The following is an 18,724-nucleotide window of genomic DNA, read 5'->3' as shown; positions in this document are numbered from 1 at the left end:
GCCCAGCTATGCGAAGTCACTCCATCGAGACTGGACAATGCCTCTCTCTGGTGAGAACAGTAACACTATCAAGGTTGCACCCCTTTCTAATACCACCTCTGCCAGGTCCGAGCCGGATCAAAATCTTCAGGTGTACAGAAACAAACATCGAGGGCAATTCTAAACTCACCTGTTCCAGAAAGCCTGCAGACAGCAATCATGCTATTGAGACTGGAACCCTTTTAATGCCACCAGTACACGGATCCCAAGTGAGAACGGTCACGCTGTCAAGACTGGACCCTCTAATGCCACCATTTCCAGGGTTTCTGGAGAAAGTGGCCACAACATCAACACTGGAGCCTTCTGATGCCAGGTATGCCAGGCTCCCTGCAGACAGCACAAATTATCTTGAAAGGTTAAGGGGACATTCTCATTTAACATCTCTTTCTATGTAATCACCAACCAAATACCATGAATTCAAATACATGATTTATTGTATTATATACCAACATAAATTTCTTATTAACATGTAAATTCTAGTCATTATATTGTACATTTTATATTATGATGATTAGTTCTAGTTGTATCATATTTCAGACATTATCAGTCCCTTTTTCCCCATTTCTTATGTTGAACAAGCATTTCAAAAGTGTACTCCATTAGCCATCTGCTCTTTATAACACTCCGAAACATGTACATGGAGTTTTTTTGCTTTCTGCTTTGTCTGGTTATCACTCCCTCTTCTGATGAGAAGCTGTGTCAGGGACTGGTTATTGCACAGTGTATGGGTCAGTGACTTCCATTAATGATCCCTCACTCTTCTAGAGAGAAGCCTTGTCCTAGGACTGGTTATCACACAGTGAGTGGGTCTGTGACTTCCATTAATGAGCCGTCACTCTTCTGAAGCCTTGTTGTAGACCTGGTTATCACACAACTTCAGCTCTGTGACTTCCATTAATGAGCCCTCACATTTGCTCCACCACTAATGGTCATACACATCACATGTCCCTAAATATCAAATGTCCAGTTTAGAACTGGTTTGTTTGTGCAAAAGGAAAAGGATTTAATTCTCCTAAAGGTTTGTGTGTTGTGTTATGTATAAGGGCATGTGTGTGTGGAAGACAAGTGTGTTTGCCGTTTCTCACTGGCTGGGTGGTTGTGATGGTGGTTGATGGTAGGGAGAACTTACAGGACTTGGCACTTGGATACAATTAACCCAGTGGAATAATTTGGTTGTTACTACCTTTGTCTAAAGAAGACATTTTTGTTTTGTTCTTAAGATGTGCATATTTTATTACTGAACTGCTTTATGTGTAAGGCTGGCCTTTAGGAATGCCATGTGCTTTCTGGACCCAGCAACACACAAGTCATTTTCAGATGATTCTGAATACAGGCTTTGTTTTTGCAATACTAAGGTTTCAGAAACTTAAACAGCTGGTTGACTTTTGAGTTTAGCTCCTAAGAACTGGAATTATTCACTCCTCAACACTCCCTTTAGGAATGCCATGTGCTTTCTGGACCCAGCAACACACAAGTAATTTTCAGATGATTCTGAATACAGGTTTTGTTTTTGCAATGCTATGGTTTCAGAAACTTAAACAGCTGGTTGACTTTTGAGTTTAGCCTAAGAACTGGAATTATTCACTCCTCAACACTCGCACCCTCATTATGACCCTGGTGGTCTGTTGACAGCCAGGGTCATGATCGCGGTCGGACTGCCACCAAAGGGGCAGTCAAGCAATGACATTCCGACTGTGGCAAAAGCGCCACGGTCAGACAACCGGTACCACTGCTTTTAGGTACTGGCGGTCCTAATCTGCCAGGGCAGCACCGAAAGCAGCGCTGCCGTGGGGAGTACGACTCCTGTGTCCGCCAGCTTTTGCATGGCAGTTCCACCAGAATTTTAGGCAGTGAAAAGTGCGACATTGCTGCCGGCTCGATTAGGAGCAAGCGTCAATGTTGTAGCCTGTTTCCCACTGGCCCAGCGGGAAACTCGTAATAGGACCAACAGGCGGAAGACCGCACTGACAGTCTTCTGAACGTGGGAGTTTGGTGGGCAGCCTCCATTGCCCGCCAAACTCAAAATAAAGCCCTCAATCTTTACCTGAATGTCAAGCCTTCAGAAATCTATGAAAACCACAGCTTTTCAATAGCTGTTTCTTCTATCAATAATTTTTCCATCATGAACCAATTTAAATCTGGTACTCTTGGGGATTTGGTTGATGTTCAAAACATAAATAAATACATTTATAAAAAATTAACCTAACTTGCAATCATTTACATAGTCAGTGGTGACCCAGCAAATCTTCCAGCTCGGTGTTGGAGACTACTGGGGAAGTGTCGCTATGGCAGGTGCATTTACACATGCATGCGATGGTGGAAAAGAGCATTACTTCTCCTGCGTCAGGACTTGTGAAATAAATATCGTGCACTGCAAGCATTAACCCTGTGTGTCGCATTTCACATTTTCCTTCTTTTACTTCTTGTGGTTTTGAAAACAGTTCCCTGGACTCTGGCACGATATAATGTGAAATGACAAAAAAATAAGACCCAACACCACAATCAACTATGAAATGTCTCCAGTGTGGGCTTGTTAATTTGGTTCTTCTTGCAGGGTAACTGTCTCAAAGTCAGGTGCATTTTGGTGAAAACCATAACAGGTCTCCTGCTTCAGTCAGAATGCACTGAATTTATGGACTTTATCACTATCCCAAAGTTAGCAGAAAATACCCTTCTGCATTTTAGGATCTTCAATCTTAGTCATAAACGCTTGTATAATTCGCCGCAGATTCTTAAGAAAGTCTTTTGTCAATAAGTATTATACAGATATCTGTGGGATGGAGACCATCAGAGGCCTCATTATTCCTGAATGTTCTGATAAATCTTTTAAATCCAAAATCATAGACCCACTTTGCTGAATACATGTGCAGAAAGAAGAAGTATGTTTCTCAAAAGGAAACATGAAGTTAAAATGCATCCCTTTCGGTTTACATTCACCACAGATAGCAAAGTTGAAAAAACAAGCCTGTCCCTTTAAGAGCCTTGGAGGCAGCCCTTCCACAATACACTGCCCTGGCAGCTGCCTTTCTAACCAAGTTCATTTTTGTGGCTTGTGAGAGAAGGATCTCATCACATCTCTGAGGCTATTTTGCCTTTAAAACCAGATAGTTTCCTGTCAGGAATTTAATTTTCTAAGCTTCAACCAACATTTTTTAATACCTACTATGTAGTGAACAAATTTTTCCAAGATTCAGAAATTTTTCCCAGTCATAATGACTTCTCTTTTCTCAAAGTGATCTCATGTAGAAGGGAGAAGGCTGTAAATGATGCAGTTAAAGTGTGCGTGGTTTGCTTGCTTTCCTCATTCTGTCCCAGAATGTGATATCTGTAAAAAGATGTCAAAAAGAAAACCAGAGGGCAGATAAGGAATAAGACTGAGAGCATGCTACAAGATATGAGAGCTGAGGAAGAGAGAAAGAAAAGATTGAGCTAGACCTATGGTCCGGGGACCCCTGGGGGTCCGCAAAGCCTTCTCAGGGGGTCCGCGACTGCTCAGAAAATTAAAAAATATTAATAAATATTGACAAATTAGGTCCCAAGCTTCCAGTAATTACCCTGTGCGGGGTCCCCGGTTTCCAATGATGATTCACTGGGGGTCCCTGGGGTCCATTAATGATAAAGTGGGGGTCCACAGAAGTCAAAAGGTTGGGAACCACTGACCTAGACAGATCAGCTCCACAATCTCCATCACACTCTCTCAAAAGCAACAGAGGTCGGCCGAAAGAGGAAAGAAATAACGAAAAACAACATCATCCTCAATCACCATAGATCGATGTCAAGATCACCAACTGAGACATTAAGCCCATCAGGGCCGACCTGTTTACGGCCCAGAGAGTGTTCGCTTTGTCAACACCGATCGCATTCAACATTCGTGATCTCACATCAGGTCCAGATCGCCATGCACATATCTGATCCGTCTTCACGCAATTCTACATCACCAGCTCAATCGCCTTCCAGAGTGTCACCAGTAGATGGCATATTACCTTCCATGAGGTACTGGCAGAAGTGCAGCTACGCTTAAAGTATGCCGTGAGGTCTCTCAGTCATCGGTGTCTGTAATTCTACAATCGGGAGCAGCACCCGGTCCTCTCTTACAATTTGTGTCAGGACTTTCAGAAATAGCAGAGGACAAGTTTCTCACTCACCAACTCCACGCCTACTAAAGAAATACAAACCACAGCAGAAAGACCCAGAAAATCTCAACAAAAAATAGTCCCAAAGCCTGATTCAGTCATTGTCACAGCAGTAAGATGAACACATCCTTCAGATGCTGAACCAAATGCTCCTCCTGAGTCGGAAAGCAATAGATTTGGTATCACTGGGAAGAAAATGTGAGAAACAGCACCAGCACATCAGAAAAACGCATTGAAAAAAACAAGTGTGACAACACTTCTTGGGAGAAACCACAGAGAGATGATTAGGTGATTTGTAATTAGTGCTGCAACTTACAACCCCGAAACCCGAGGCGCAGCTCAAGACCGCTAACCTCCCCTTTTTCAAGTATAGCCCTCTTTGGCCAACATACCGACAAAAAGATGCTCCATAGGAAACATGAAGTAGAAACTTCTGCCGGGCGAAATAACAGAACATGTTGTGTATACAGTAAAGCCCAAAAGAACTTTGTTTTTTTCCAGCAGAGTACAACATCAAAATCGACCTTAGCAACAAAAACAAGGACAGGAACCGCAATACCAACATCAGTATGAAAAGAAGAAACCGCCACCTCCCAGAAACTCAAATTCTAATGGGAGAAACTCATCTGGCAATCACCAATGATTCTCTAACACCCCCACCAATAGTTATCCACTCCTATGCGGGGAGTGCTGGCATACTACTTGGAAGAGTGGAAAGCAATAACAGACAAATGGGTACTGATCATTATACAAAGGGGCTACTTCATCTGCTACAAAACCAACACTAAATTGCCTCTTCTTGCTGCTGTTGCAAGACGCCCGTATTCTACGGACCAAATAAATCAGTCAAAATAGAACATTTGCATCAAAGAAACAAAGGAGTTTACTTCAGATGTTTTCTAGTCCCCTAAAAATGGCTGAACAACCCTACGTCATCCAATATTAGATATGATTTTCTCAACAAACACATTCAAAAGGAAAACATTCAGAATGTTGCAGTTCTAGAATTTTGTGCACACCAGAAAAGAATTGTCTCTGACCTTGAAGATGTGTATAGTCACATTCCCATAGGAAAGCACCACTAGAAATACCTGTTATTCCAGCATCAAAGAAACGGAGGAGTTTACTTCAGATGTTTTCTAGTCCCCTAAAAATGGCTGAACAACCCTACATCATCCAATATTAGATCTGATTTTCTCAACAAACACATTCAAAAGGAAAACATTCAGAATGTTGCAGTTCTAGAATTTTGTCCACACCAGAAAAGAATTGTCTCTGACCTTGAAGATGTGTATAGTCACATTCCCATAGGAAAGCACCACTAGAAATACCTGTTATTCCCCACAGGAAAAATCCTTATCAATATGATGTCTTGGCTTTTAGACTAAAATCTGTCCCAAGAAAATTCTCAAAATGCCTGGCAGTCATTGCAGCCCATCTCAGAAAATGCAGCATTTATGTTTACCCATATATAGATTGGCTTATAAGAGCAAACTCTCCGAAAAACACAGCCCATGATTTTCAGTTCACGGTAAATCTCCTACAAAAACTAGGCCTATATATCAACCCAGAATAATCAGTTCCAAAATTAATCCAAACTCGAAGTTAATTGGTAGTGAGAATAGACACAAGTAAAAATAAAAAAAATTATCCTTCTGAGGGAAAAGGTCACCTCTGTCCAAAAAAAGTGCTGGAGCTTCAGAAAAAAAGATTCCACATCAATCTTTTGCAACTGAAAGTTGTTCTTCTAACCCTAAGGCTTTCCTACATTTTCTAAAATCAGAAAAGACCACGATTCACCATGATACACGAACAAGCAAGAAAAAACAAGGTGAAGCAAACTCATGTGGTGAAGCATTAGGCTCTAACCAGAGGAATCTCTCTATCAGCAGTACACATTCCAGGAAGCCAGAACCTACAAGCGGATTTCCTCAGTCCACACCACAAGGAATATCACAAATGGGTCCTGAACAATGAATTAATAAGAAACATATTTTGAGAACAGGGATCCCAAACATTAGATCTGATGGTCAAAGCAAGAAGTACAGTGTTCTGGGCACCAGAACACAGTGGGCAATGCCCTTTTGATCAATGGATCAACAGCATTTGTTTATGCATTTTCCCTAACCCCACTCTTCCCGATAGTGATTGTGAAACCTAGCAAATCAAATATCAAGGTGATTCTGATTGTACCACGTTGGCTGAGCTAATGGTGGTACCTGGACCTCCTAGACATATCATGAGGATAGCACAATAGACTCTACTGCAGCCCAGACCTGCTGACCAGACTCCAAGGGCAAATCCACCAAAACTCAAATCCTTGAATTGGACAGCCTGGCTCTGGAGTTCAGACACTATCGATACCTGAACCTACCTCAGGTTTGTTTGGACATACTAAAAGAAGTGAAACACCCAACCATGGTGTGTTCTAATATGGAAACAATTTTGCATATGATGTCACACTAAAGGACATAACCCCATTTCATGTCAAGACAAAGGTTTGCTTCATTATCCACTGAATCGACCGAAAGCCAAGTTACAAATCTCTTCCATAAAAGTGCATTGTGCTACTGTAACTGCATACAGAAAATAACAACAAACTTCATTCTTTAAATTACCTGTCAGTAAAGGTTTTCTAGAAGGCTTATAAAGGTTTTCCCTCCTGTTAAAAATGCATCCTTAACTTGGGAGCTCAATCTGGTACTGTCAAAGTAATGGCTTCTACTTTTGAACATATTCAAAGAGCTACGTTGCAGCATCTTTAGGGGAAAACTGCCATTTGAAACGCTCTCAATTAATCTAGAAGAGTCAGTGAGTTCCATGCTTTATGTTCAAAAAAGCATTCATTGTTTTTCATTTGAATAGGGTGGTTTTAAGAAAGCATCCTTCGTTTGTGACCAAAGTTGTCTCAGAATTTCACATCAATCAGACCATTATTTTATCAACCTTCTTTCCCAACCCCTCTACACCGACAGGGAGGGCTCTTCATTAGATACCAGAAGGGATCTTGTTTTTTGTTTGATAAAACCAAGGACATCAGAAAAACAAATCAACTCTTCATAAACTATGGGCATATAAGACAAGGAATGGCTACTTCTAAACAAAAGACATCTAGTGGCATGCATGTCATTAAGGTAGCAACGTTCCAGCAAACCATAACTGACCCGCGCTCCTCAGCGACTGCTCTTTTAAAGGAGGAGTTTGGCTGTAAGTATAAGTATCTATACTTTACTTTTAGCCTTAAAAAGAACTGGGTCTGGAAGGTAACTGCCAGTGCTGCGTACAGTGAGCAGAAGGCTCCTCACCCTCTTAAAAGCACAGGCTCCTTTTCAGCTTTCCTATCAATGATTAAAGGAAGTCGAACAGGCTACATTTTACCCTCATGTTCCCTTTTAAAAAACATGTTTTTCCTCTGCAAATGTATACTTCAAAGCAGATCTATGAATATGAATTTAAAAGAATTGTTAAAACATTCAGGAAATACGAAGCCTCTGACGGCCTCCATCCCACAGATATCTGTGTATGACTCACGGACAAAAGATGTTCTGCAGGGAACTATTCTAGTGTTTAGGAGCATCAACGAAGATGCTATGAAGCAGAACCAGAACTACAGGTAGGCAATCCTTTCTTCTTCGTCACACAATTGTTCCTAGTGCTGATTTTACAGTTACCGTGGTCAAGTGTGTTTGGATGTTTTTCTTTATACGTCTGTTTCACAGAAGGCTTCATTTAATTAATTCCATGTTGTGTTAAACTCACAATCTGTTTCCTGGTTTTCATGTTTCTTCCTGCAACGTGTAGAGAAATTAACAACTGCTGAGAAAAAAAAAACTGTTGGAAATGACCATCTTCTGCAAGGCATCTCCCAGACTCTTGCTGAACCCATTTTGGTGCCTTTAGGACTCTGCGTGCTTTACTCCTGCTAACCAGTGATAAAGTGTTTGCCCTCTCCCTTCAAAACATTGGTATACACCTAAATGGCACAGTCAGAGTACTTAGAGGTCTCTAGTAAATGGTACCCCATATACCCAGGGCCTGTAAATTAACTACTACTAGTGGACAGGAGCACTCATTGTGCCACCCACTAAAGTAGCTCTGTAAACCTGTCTCAGGCCTGACGCTGCAGCCTGTAGTGCACTTTTAAACAGACCTTTCAACCTGGCAATAAAACCTTATGCCAGGCGTAAACCTTCTTTATCAGTACTTATACATCACTCCTAAGGCAGCCCTAAAGTTTCATAGAGCCGGTATTTATAACGTAAACATGTGTACTTATGTTTACATGCCATGGCATTGAAACACCCCCAAAGATGTTTTTCACTGTGGTAAAGCTAGCCTTCCCTATATTAACAGTGGGTTAACATATTACATTTAATAAGTGATAACTTCAGCTTCAGCTAGTGAAATACTTCTTCCACTCTTGAGAACTGTAAGTTAAAATCTCCTTTAATAGTAAAGTTATATTTTCACTTACTATTTTGAACTTTGATAAGGTTTTCTATTCTATTAATGAATTCTTATAGGGAGCATGGCTACCCAAAGGCCTCCCAGTGCTACCCAAGTCATCAGAGGCATAGACAGTATGAGAATTAGTTGACAAAATGTCAGGTCTTCAAGGTTTTGTGGAAGGAGAATTCATGTTTTAGGCGGTGCAGGTCAAAAGGCAACAGATTCCAAATTTGGTGGGCCAGATAAGCAATGGACCAGCCCCCCCCACCAGGCCCTATGGATCCTAGGCACCATCAAAAGATCAGCAGAGGATGAATGGAGCAATCTCTCCAGAAGCTGAGGGGTGGCAGGAGAAGGAAGCCGTCTATTGTATTTCAGTGACATAGGAGGGAGAGCAAAAAAACAAGGCATTCCTATAATCCACCCAGGCTAGCACCAAGGCCTGTACAACCACTCTTCAGGCTGTGATGGGGAGGAGCTGAAGGACTTTCTGTAACATTTACAGAGTGCCAAAGCAGCTGGCAGCGAGTTTCCTGGCATGTTGACACAGACACCCCGGCATCTAACCAGATACAGAGACTCTTTATTGACTCTTTAGGGCTGGGAAGGCTGCACAGGTAGTCCTTTAGGGGACTAGAGATTGGGTAGCTGAGGCAGTTCCCTAACAGAAGGTTTTGTCCTCGTTTAGCTTCAGCTTGCAGGTGGACATCCAGCAGGCAACATCCTTTACACATGCAGATAGAGGTGGCTGGCCCAAATGGCAATCCTGGGAGACAGACATCACCAGCTGCGTTCATCGGCGTAAGACACCAGCGAGAGCCCATGAGCCTGAACGAACTTGGCCAGAGGGCGCACATAAATGTTAAAAAGACTGGGGCTCAAGGAGGAGCCCTGAGGCACGCCACAACAAGTTGGGAAGTTGGCTAAGAGAAAGGTCTGGTCCTGGGCCTGAAAAGAGTGATTTTGTAAAAAGGACAAAAGCCAGCTTAGAGCTGTGTCCAAGACCACGACACTGGACATCCTTTGCAGCAGGTTGGAATGATTTACAGTGTCAAAAGCCGCACTGAGGTCTAAAAGAAAGATGGCAGCCTACTGACCCTGATCTAAGATGCTTCTGAGTTTCTCATCCACTGCTACTAAGCATGTCTCTGTGCTATGCAGTGGGCAGAAGCCAGTCTTAGTAGAGTGTAACAGTGACTGTGATTTGGGGAAAGCTGAGAGGTGCTTGTTGGCATACTTCTCCAATAATTTGGAGACACCCGGCAGAAATGAAATTGGCCTAAAAATGCTTAGGTTCAGCTGATCCAGGTTGTTTTGTTTCAGAAGCGGCTTAACTATTGCATGCTTCCAGTGCTGGGGGACAGACCGAACAGCCAGCAAAAGATTTTGCCCCTAGCTGCAGAATGCACATAGGTACAGGGTCAAGTGGTGATCCTGATTTCACTGCCGTTAGCACATCTATAACTGTACTAACAGAGATAGGAGGAACAGCTGGAAGAGTCTGACCTAGCAGGGCCACGGGGACGTCTCCAGGATCATCATTGGGGACAAACATGTTAAAGGTGGGAATGGTGGGAAATTAGATGGGATCTGATCCTGTTCAGATGCAATGTGTAAACTCCTGACCCCCCCAAGTGTTGTCCTCCAGGCCCTGGACCGTTGGCTGGAGTCTGAGTGTACTCCTCAACGCTTAGCTGAAGGCTTCACCAAATCCAGTGCATGATGGCACAGGGCCTCGCAGCTCAGCACTACCCAGCTCCTGGTCAGGGTCAGCAGATTTACTGGATCTGACAGAGAGCGATGCAGAGACCTGCATCACAGCTCGCAACACCGTGCAGCTCCCGGTCTTCAGCTCCACCGAACCAGAAGCAGACCCTCACATAGGAGCACCATGCAACTCCCGATCTGTGCTTCACCAGACCCGGTGCAGGGTGATGCAGTCTAGCATCACAGCACCACACAGCTTCTGAGCAGTGGCATCAACTGGTCCAACTCAGCATGCAAAGGAACCGTCTTTGTACCAAAGTCACAAGGTAAAATTTGTAGCGGGATAAACCCTGTTCTTGATCTGGCCCACCCTATATGACAGTTAGCCTGAACTTGTGACTGTCCCAGTCCAGTGAAGACACCCACCACTGGCGCTTCACACCATTTGGTGCTTTTTAACTAAAACTGTAAAAACTCATAACACTGCTTCTACGGATCGGACTTTTGTTGTTACGATATCAGTGTATTTATTAAAATATCTTCTATTGTTCTAAATTGTTTTAGAATTCTTATTCTTCTTGTGTTGTGTTTTCACTTTATTACTCTTACAGTGCTACATGAGTACTTTACACATTGCCTTTAAGTTAAGCCCGACTGCTTGGGTTATTATTAGAACAGGGTTCTTCTCCTTCAACCAATTTCTTAAAGACATTGTTATAATTCTACAAATATCTCTGCCTTTCTTCATTCAGACTAATTGGGTTTTCTTTTATCATCTGGTATTTGAAAGTTTCACATGTTTGTAATTTTATCATTTTTTTTAATTCCTTCATCTTAGAATAACTGAACTTTTTTGCTTCGGTCTATGTCTACTGATGGGTCAGTATTATTGTTGGTGTACTTAAATTATTGCCAAATTTGCTGCATCTCTATAAATTATTTCTGTTTGTTTGGTGATGGGTGTGTTTGCTGATGGTTTTGTAGGCCCGATAATCGACTAAAGCTCTTCAGACATTCACTGCAATGGTATGGCTTTTCCCCAGTGTGTGTTTGCTGATGTCTGTTTAAGCTTGATAAAGAACTAAAGATCTTTACACATTTGCTACATTTGAATGGTTTTTCTCCTGTGTGTGTTCTTTGATGTTTCCTTAATGTTGAGGAACAACTAAAACTACTTGTGCATTCACTGCAATGGTATGGCTTTTCACCTGTGTGCGTTCGCTGATGTACCTGGAGGTCTGATAATTGACTAAAGTTCTTCCCACATTCACTGCACTTGAATGGCTTTTCCCCTGTGTGTGTTCGTAGATGTACTTGGAGGATTGAAAACCGACTAAAGCTCTTCAAACATTCACTGCAATGGTAAGGTTTTTCCCCTGTGTGCACTCGCTGATGTTGTTTTAGGCTCGATAAACAACTATACCTCTTCACACATTCACTGCACTTGAATGATTTTTCCTTTGTGTGAGTTTGCTGATGGAGTTTTAGGTGTGTTGAGCGACTAAAGCTGCTTCCACACTCACTGCAATGGTATGGTTTTTCCCCTGTGTGGGTTCGCAGATGTTGTTTTAGGGTTGAAAACTCACCAAAGCTCTTCACACATTCACTGCACCTGAACGGTTTTACCCCTGTATGGGTTTGCTGATGTATTTGTAGGTGTGATAACCACCTAAAGCTCTTTACACATTCACTGCACCTGAATGGTTTTTCCCCTGTGTGTGTCCACTGATGTCTTCTTGGGGTTGCTAACTGGCCAAAGCTCTTCACACATTCACTCCACCTGAATGCTTTTTCCTCTGTGTGTTCTCGCTGATGCTCTTTTACATGTCCCGAGTGAACAAAGCTCTTCACACATTTAATGCGCTTGAACGACTTTTCCCCAGTGTGTGTTTGTTGGTGTCTTTGTAGGTTTGATAACTGACTAAAGCTCTTCACACATTCACTGCACTTGAATGGTTTTTCTCCTGTGTGTGTTCGCTGATGTCTTTGTAGTGTTGATAAGTTAATGAAAATCTTCATACATTCACTGCATTTGATTTGTTTTTCTCCTGTGTGCGTTTGCTCGTAGTTCTTTAGGTCAGATGACAAACTAAAGCTCTCACTGCATGTGTATGCTTTTTCTTTCTTGGTTTGTGTCCCTGGGTCAGGTATACATTTGTCTACATCCCGTGGCTGTGTTTCCTGAAGGGCCAACATGGCTGATTAGGCACTTGCGTTATTCTCACACTCCCTGTACATGTGTGGTATACTGCATGTTAGATTTCTGATTTTACAATACATAGCAATGGTCACTAAATACTTATTACACACATAATATGTGTAAGGCTTCTTTTTTCGGTGACTGTGTCTTTAAATAGGACAATGGTTTTGCATACTTGCGGGTGAAGATCCTTTCTTCTCCTGGTTGATGGAAACGGGGGCAGTACTCTGTTTTATTCAGCAGAAGCCTCGTTCCTTTACCCTTCAGTTGTCCGGCTAAACTCTGTGGTGCTTTTCTCTGGTTGCTGTAGTTTGGCCAGAAAGGGTTTACGATACATCTAGAGCATTGAATGGTGGTCTTTTATCATTCTAGGAAGCAGAGCACTGCTGTAGTCACATTATACCAATCCCACGATCAAAGCTGGTGGTTGACGCCGGTTTGCACAGGAGGTGGTTGTCAGTGTTGTTGCCTTAATTTTGTAGAGGTCACTTCTTATAACCACTGAATTGGCTTTGACTTGTTCTTCTAGGATCTGCCTGTTTATGTTCAGGTTCCTCTGTCGCTGATTGCACTGATGTTTTCCTGAATACTGGAGATCATTATTTATGACAGCTTTTTGCAGATTTATTATATTATCGTCATTATATATAATGGTTTTCTGCATTCAAGACTTGTTTCCTGTTGGATGTAAAGAGAATAAAAACTGCTAAATGGAATCGTAATAGAATGTGAGTACACAATATTTACTTGGTTGTAAAAGTCATCTCTTCTTTACCACCGTTGAAACTTTTACCATACACAAATATTTAACTAAAAGTTCTGTTGAGCACATCACATCTTCCTTACTTCAGAAAAAGTGGATATTTACCAGTGTTCACAGACTAACAGTAAAGAAAGGGCACTCACGTAGAACCCACGTGCTACAGGTACAGCTTTGGGAGGATGCACATGAACAAGATTTCATTTAAACAAGAACAGATTGTGGAAACGGAGATGGATCGGGACATGATGTTGTTAATTACGTTTGAGGAAGTGTGGAAGAAAGGTAACTCTTCATGAATTATATTTCAAAGGTAACTCCATTCACACTCCTCTTCACAATCCTTTCCTGTTCACACTGGATCCTCTGAGATACCAACACCTTACTGTACCTTGCACACACACACACACACACACACACCCCTGCACACACACCCCCACACACATACACACCCCTGCACACACACACACACGCACACATACACACCCCTGCACACACACACACAAACACCCACACACATGCACAAAAACCCACACACACCCCTGCAGCTGCATACTTACTCTACAGGGCTCACTGTTTGCCAAAACAGGGGGAACAACTCGTTGCCTGCACAGAGCAGAAATCAGATAACGGCCTGACAGTCAAACAGCCATGGTTGGCAATACAGGAATCACAAGATTCATTTTGAGAAGTTTACCTGTAAAGTACAAACAGGAGGTGCACATGTAGGTGCTTATGAGGTACAAATAGATGAAGTGCACAGGTAGGTGCTTATGAGGTGCGAACAGAGGAGGTGCACAGGTAGCTGCTTATGAGGTATAAACAGAGGAGGTGCACAGGTAGGTGCGTTTGAGGTACAAACAGATGAAGTGCAGTGGTAGGTGCTTATGAGGGACAACCAGATGAAGTGCACAGGTAGGTGCTTATGAGGTACAAACAGAGGAGGTGCACAGGTAGGTGCTTATGAGGTACAAACAGAGGAGGTGCATAGGTAGGTGCTTTTGAGGTACAAACAGAAGAAGTGCACAGGCAGGTGCTTATGAGGTACGAACAGAAGTGCACAGGTAGGTGCTCATGAGGTACAAACAGAAGAAGTGCACAGATAGGTGCTTCTGAGGTACAGACAGAAGAAGCGCACTGGTAGGTGCTTCTGAGGTACAAACAGGAGGTGCACAGGTAGTGTGCCATGACAGAGCACCTGGTTTAGTCTTCTGTAGTGATTAATTCAATGGGTCCTGGGAACTGCAGTCTTTTGTTACTACATTTAACTTGGCTGCTGTATAGACAAACCAACTAAAGTAATACATAATACTCACCACACATGAGAAAATCTAAATTCTGAGCATTCAGGCAATGTGTGTCAATGGAAGTGCATCCTGGGACGAGAACAAAATCAGACTGCAGAAAAGAAAGAAAGTGTAAAGAGAAAAAGGAGGACAGGATTGAAAGAGGAAAAGAAACTCAGGATCTCCAAGGGTTCGGATTAAAAAAAAGATCAAATATAGAATTTGGTCAAGAGGCACTTTTTTTAGCTCTGGTTTGAACACTTCCAGGAGAAATTGGGTCGGATATGAACCGTTAATGGGTCCCAAATCCTGTGGGTATTGCCAGCTGTAGGAGGCTGGACTGGCTTGTAGTGAGTACCAAGGGGTACTTGCACCTTGCACCAGGCCCAGTTATCCCTTATTAGTGTATAGGGTGTCTAGCAGCTTAGGCTGATAGATAATGGTAGCTTAGCAGAGCAGCTTAGGCTGAACTAGGAGACGTGTGAAGCTACTACAGTACCACTTAGCTTCATATGCACAATATCATAAGAAAACACAATACACAGTTATACTAAAAATAAAGGTACTTTATTTTTATGACAATATGCCAAAGTATCTTAGAGTGTACCCTCAGTGAGAGGATAGGAAATATACACAAGATATATATACACAATAGCAAAAATATGCAGTATAGTCTTAGAAAACAGTGCAAACAATGTATAGTTACAATAGGATGCAATGGGGAAACATAGGGATAGGGGCAACACAAACCATATACTCCAAAAGTGGAATGCGAACCACGAATGGACCCCAAACCTATGTGACCTTGTAGAGGGTCGCTGGGACTATTAGAAAATAGTGAGAGTTAGAAAAATAACCCTCCCCAAGACCCTGAAAAGTGAGTGCAAAGTGCACTAAAGTTCCCCTAAGGACAAAAGAGTCGTGTTAGAGGAATAATGCAGGAAAGACACAAACCAGCAATGCAACCACTGTGGATTTCCAATCTAGGGTACCTGTGGAACAAGGGGACCAAGTCCAAAAGTCACAAGCAAGTCGGAGATGGGCAGATGCCCAGGAAATGCCAGCTGCGGGTGCAAAGAAGCTTCGACTGGACAGAAGAAGCTGAGGTTTCTGCAGGAACGAAAAGGGCTAGAGACTTCCCCTTTGGTGGACGGATCCCTCTCGCCTTGGAGAGTCGTGCAGAAGTGTTTTCCCGCCGGAAGGACGCCAACAAGCCTTGCTAGATGCAAATCGTGCGTTTGGCGTTTTCGGACGCTGCTGGGGCCCAGGAGGGACCAGGAGGTCGCAAATTGGACCTGAAGATAGAGGGGACGTCGAGCAAGACAAAGAGCCCTCACTGAAGCAGGTAGCACCCGGAGAAGTGCCAGAAACAGGCACTACGAGGATGCGTGAAACGGTGCTCGCCGAAGTTGCACAAAGGAGTCCCACGTCGCCGGAGACCAACTTAGAAAGTCGTGCAATGCAGGTTAGAGTGCCGTGGACCCAGGCTTGGCTGTGCACAAAGGATTTCCGCCGGAAGTGCACAGGGGCCGGAGTAGCTGCAAAGTCGCGGTTCCCAGCAATGCAGCCCAGCGAGGTGAGGCAAGGACTTACCTCCACCAAACTTGGGCTGAAGAGTCACTGGACTGTGGGGGTCACTTGGACAGAGTCGCTGGATTCGAGGGACCTCGCTCGTCGTGCTGAGAGGAGACCCAAGGGACCGGTAATGCAGCTTTTTGGTGCCTGCGGTTGCAGGGGGAAGATTCCGTCGACCCACGGGAGATTTCTTCGGAGCTTCTGGTGCAGAGAGGAGGCAGGCTACCCCCACAGCATGCACAAGCAGGAAAACAGTCGGGAAGGTGGCAGGATCAGCGTTACAGAGTTGCAGTAGTCGTCTTTGCTACTATGTTGCAGGTTTGCAGGCTTCCAGCGCGGTCAGCAGTCGTTTCCTTAACAGAAGGTGAAGAGAGAGATGCAGAGGAACTCGGATGAGCTCTTGCATTCGTTATCTGAAGTTTCCCCAGAGACAGAGACCCTAAATAGCCAGAAAAGAGGGTTTGGCTACTTAGGAGAGAGGATAGGCTACTAACACCTGAAGGAGCCTATCACAAGGAGTCTCTGACGTCACCTGGTGGCACTGGCCACTCAGAGCAGTCCAGTGTGCCAGCAGCACCTCTGTTTCCAAGATGGCAGAGGTCTGGAGCACACTGGAGGAGCTCTGGACACCTCCCAGGGGAGGTGCAGGTCAGGGGAGTGGTCACTCCCCTTTCCTTTGTCCAGTTTCGCGCCAGAGCAGGGGCTAAGGGGTCCCTGAACCGGTGTAGACTGGCTTATGCAGAATTGGGCACATCTGTGCCCAACAAAGCATTTCCAGAGGCTGGGGGAGGCTACTCCTCCCCTGCCTTCACACCATTTTCCAAAGGGAGAGGGTGTCACACCCTCTCTCAGAGGAAGTTCTTTGTTCTGCCATCCTGGGCCAGGCCTGGTTGGACCCCAGGAGGGCAGATGCCTGTCTGAGGGGTTGGCAGCAGCAGCAGCTGCAGTGAAACCCCAGGAAGGGCAGTTTGGCAGTACCAGGGTCTGTGCTACAGACCACTGGGATCATGGGATTGTGCCAACTATGCCAGGATGGCATAGAGGGGGTAATTCCATGATCATAGACATGTTACATGGCCATATTCGGAGTTACCATTGTGAAGCTACATATAGGTAGTGACCTATATGTAGTGCACGCGTGTAATGGTGTCCCCGCACTCACAAAGTTCAGGGAATTGGCTCTGAACAATGTGGGGGCACCTTGGCTAGTGCCAGGGTGCCCTCACACTAAGTAACTTTGCACCTAACCTTTACGAGGTAAAGGTTAGACATATAGGTGACTTATAAGTTACTTAAGTGCAGTGTAAAATGGCTGTGAAATAACGTGGACGTTATTTCACTCAGGCTGCAGTGGCAGGCCTGTGTAAGAATTGTCAGAGCTCCCTATGGGTGGCAAAAGAAATGCTGCAGCCCATAGGGATCTCCTGGAACCCCAATACCCTGGGTACCTCAGTACCATATACTAGGGAATTATAAGGGTGTTCCAGTAAGCCAATGTAAATTGGTAAAATTGGTCACTAGCCTGTTAGTGACAATTTGAAAGTAATGAGAGAGCATAACCACTGAGGTTCTGGTTAGCAGAGCCTCAGTGAGACAGTTAGGCACCACACAGGGAACATATACATGCACACCTATGAGCACTGGGGCCCTGTGTGACAGGGTCCCAGTGACACATACATATAGGCCACAAACCTATGAGCACTGGGGTCCTGACCAGCAGGATCCCAGTGACACATAACAAACATACTGAAAACATAGTGTTTTCACTATGAGCACTGAGGCCTGGCTATCAGGATCCCAGTGAGACAGTGAAAACAGTGACAAACACCCTGACATACACTCACAAACAGGCCAAAAGTGGGGGTAACAAGGCTAGAAAGAGGCTACCTTCTCACACAACCCCCCCCCAAACGAAGGACAATAAGGCTAACCTTGGCCAGTTGAGACTTTATTGTCTAAGTGGTGATAAGTAGAGAGTAGCTCTGCAATAGACTGGTTACTCCCTTTATCATCCACTATATGGTTACTTCCCTGTGGGGATGTAAACCACCCTGTTTGAAGTTTTTTAGCTAACCAACAATGTGAAGATGTATTTTCAGAGTTTCTATCAGTAAGTTTTAGTTTAGAGCAGTGGGAATTGTCCACTTAACCTATTTGTAATGATGGGAATGCAAGACAGGGATGCTGTCTCAGAAAAGCCATAGCTGGGCAAAAACTTTGTCCAAATGGCTGGAAGAGAGAACAGGGATGCTGTTTCTCTTGAGTTGGAGCAGGGCAGGGATGCTGTCCTATGAGCTCCACACTAGGGCAGGGATGCTGTCCTAAGTGTTGTGAGGCAGTGCAGGGTTTCTGCACTAAAGTTTCTCTGGGAGGATTGGAGGGATGCTCCATGTTAACTAAAATGGTGCTCTTTTTCTCACCAATGTTAGTTATCCCACAGAGAGGTACTTCTACCTCAGGGAGTCCAGCTATGCCAGCTGATGATTCCCTTGGAACAGGTGCCACCCCAGGAGAGGTTTCTCCCACCACAGGAATGGTATCCTGAATGGTAGGGTGGTTAGGGGATACTGTGATA

General features: G+C 44.0%; 1 protein-coding gene across 3 annotated transcripts in view; it reads right to left on the bottom strand.

The window, feature by feature from the left end:
* Positions 1–455: 455 nt before the first annotated feature.
* The window catches only part of LOC138287341 (zinc finger and SCAN domain-containing protein 2-like), a 56,827-nt gene continuing 38,558 nt past the window's right edge, over positions 456–18,724 (bottom strand). For all 3 annotated transcript variants that reach the window (XM_069227696.1, XM_069227697.1, XM_069227698.1), the window contains one exon: positions 456–13,206. In XM_069227696.1, coding sequence (XP_069083797.1) covers positions 11,265–12,524 — 1,260 coding nt within the window. In that variant the 5' untranslated portion in view covers positions 12,525–13,206 and the 3' untranslated portion in view covers positions 456–11,264. The remainder of the gene's footprint in view (positions 13,207–18,724) is intronic.

Source organism: Pleurodeles waltl, chromosome 4_1, assembly GCF_031143425.1.
Source record: "Pleurodeles waltl isolate 20211129_DDA chromosome 4_1, aPleWal1.hap1.20221129, whole genome shotgun sequence".
NCBI lineage: Eukaryota > Metazoa > Chordata > Amphibia > Caudata > Salamandridae > Pleurodeles > Pleurodeles waltl.
The sequence above is the reverse complement of the archived record's forward strand: the minus strand, read 5'-3'. Positions and strand labels throughout refer to the sequence as shown.